This window comes from Vigna unguiculata, chromosome 11 (assembly GCF_037176805.1).
Source record: "Vigna unguiculata cultivar grain cowpea cultivar isolate G323 ecotype 2 chromosome 11, ASM3717680v1, whole genome shotgun sequence".
Taxonomy (NCBI): Eukaryota; Viridiplantae; Streptophyta; class Magnoliopsida; order Fabales; family Fabaceae; genus Vigna; species Vigna unguiculata.
Window position 1 is genome coordinate 36,526,158 of NC_140802.1, and position 2,569 is coordinate 36,528,726.

Below are 2,569 nucleotides of genomic sequence, written 5' to 3' on the forward strand. Positions count from 1 at the left end.
ATTCTCTAATTGTTCCTTTATTTCTTCTCTCTATTATTAATTTTATTTTACAACAAAAATAACATTGTTTTATTACCTCTAAATAGTTTTCTTTTTCTTTTTTCCTTTAATTAGAGTAATTCATTTTACAATACCTAATATCAATTATTTTCAGCAGCAACAAAGAATTATTATACCCTTCGTGGTAGCAACATCACACTGGAATAGTAGAAGATTACTCTTAATTATGCTACTTAAAGGAAAAATCATGTAACTTTATAGTATAGAACATATATGTTTTTGTTATATTCAAATTAGTAGGAGTACAAGAGGGGAACTTAGAAGAATTTATTGATGTTTCTATCAAACACCTCAGAAGAAATTATATTATATGCCTTTTCCGTAGGATGGAAACTGTCCCAAAATATGTAGTTTGACCTGTTTGAACATATCTGGGAAAGAAAATTACACAGACCGCCTACTTCAAAATATCCTGTGCCACAACATCCTTTATCTGCTACTTCAAAACCTAAACCACCAAACACATTCACAATGAGTAATAAGTTAGACAAACCAAAATGTACTAATTAATAAATAGTTAATGGGATTTTACTACTCGTATATAGTATGGTAGATGTGTTTGATTACCATATTTAGTGGCATTTTGAACCATATCCGATAATATTTTGTAAATATCAAGGTAGACAAGTTTAGCATCAGTAAAATTTTTTCCAAGGATATCTATTTGAGATGATAACTTGTTGTTGAAGAGCATTGCAGCCTGGTTTTCAAGATCTGAACATGTCCTGTTAAATCCTCCTCTCAGTGTTCTTTGAGAGGGCAGACACCCTAAATTTGGCAAACCAACTATTCCAATCCTTCTAGCTCCAAGTTCATAAAGATCCTGCATTTCATTCATTTTATGCAAATGTAAATGAAATAAGTTTTGATGATACAAGTTTAGATTAAATTGTTGATCTCGGTAGGTGGTTCACACATACTTCCAAGAATTCTTTAGCTTTTGAAACCATTAAATCTGTGTAAGTTGAAATATTATACTGTAGTCGCCTAAATGGTAATAAAAAGAAAGTATTGGTAATATCATTGCTTCCTGAGGACAAGATGTATATGCTTTTCGATATAATTGTTGTTGTTGTGTTTTCTCCAACCATGTCTTGTATCTTGGTTTTGTATTCCTTGAATTTGTCTAGTTGATCTGATAATGATAGCACTAACTAAGGTAACATATGACAGAAAAAAAAAAAGGTATAGTCAGCGTTAAGAGATATGAAGAGGAGAATGAAAATATATTGGAAGGTTTTAGGTGGGAATAGTTATTTACTGCTATATTATTAGTTAGAGGATCATATCCACTAGCACCAGATGCAAAGCTTACACCTGTGAGAAGATCTTCACGTTTCAAATTTGGATCAAGATACGGAGGCAAAAGCTTCTTGATTTTTAGTTCTGCAGCTGAAAAAGACCAAAGAGAGAAAATTTGTTAAGGAAATTATTAGAACATTTTCATTCTATTACGCATATATATAATGGTAAAAGAATTAAAGAGTAAGGAGTTTTGTTTTTACCAAGGAAGTCTGAAGGGATTAAACCATTGCTGAACCTCCCAGTCGGTTGATTTCCTCCACCAAAATCTTCACCATATGGTGGAAAATTACATTTGAAGAAGGTCTCAATGTAGTCATTGTTACCTGTATCTAAGATGGAGTCCCCAAACACAAACAGTGCTGGAACACTTTCATTGTTTGGTAAACTCACAACACTAACAAGAGATATAATAATAGTTGAAAATGACCAAAGAATGGCTAAAAACAATTGAGAAAAAGGTACTTCACAGAAAAACATTGTGTTTCTATGATCGTATTTTGAATATTTAGCTTTCGTTTGATCATTATATAGAAAACAATCATCTTTAAAAGGTAACAAAATATACTATAGTTAATTGACATAGTATGTTACAGAATTGGTAACTTGAATATATAATATATTTAATAAATTTTTCTTTTAACAAATTTGATGGATGTTAAAATTATTTTATTTTAAATATAGTGTTTAAAATTCCATTTTAACGTCTTAAAATTAATAAAATAGGACACTTCGTCATATATTCAAATATAATAATTGAGTGTATATTAATAGAGTCTTACAAAAGATAGGATTATAAAAATATAACATTTATACGAACAAACTAGAACCAGCAATATACTAAAATGCTATGTGTCATTCTTCTTGCAAAAAGTTGCGGGTACTTTCTGGTGCTCAACTTCCTGGAACTAAAATACTCCAAATCTGCAATGTTAAGATGGTGTTCAGTGTTGTCCTATTTTTGGTCAGCACTAAAACATTTGCAAATCACGACGTTCAACAATACAAACCGGCACTCAATGGTCTATAGCTAAAATACTCTCAAACTTGTACAACGACACTAGAGCTTAGCACTAATTTACCATCGTTCAGAGTTGTATCATATATCAACAAATGAAAATATGTGATTTGAGAAAATGGGACATGTTCAATTGATCAATTTAGTACCCCTCTCTTAATGTTTTGATAAAAAATAATTTTAAAACAT

The 2,569-nt window shown here is 30.5% G+C and overlaps 1 protein-coding gene across 1 annotated transcript; it reads right to left on the reverse strand.

Annotated features, from left to right (window-relative positions):
- Positions 1–233: 233 nt before the first annotated feature.
- On the reverse strand, positions 234–1,846 carry LOC114170665 (GDSL esterase/lipase EXL1-like). The gene is made up of 5 exons (XM_028056190.2): positions 1,566–1,846; positions 1,322–1,452; positions 981–1,214; positions 628–883; positions 234–508 (listed from the first exon to the last, which is right to left on the reverse strand). Exons 1-5 carry the CDS (start codon positions 1,840–1,842, stop codon positions 318–320), a joined length of 1,089 nt encoding a protein of 362 aa, XP_027911991.1. The 5' UTR covers positions 1,843–1,846; the 3' UTR covers positions 234–317.
- Between the last annotated feature and the right edge of the window lie 723 nt (positions 1,847–2,569).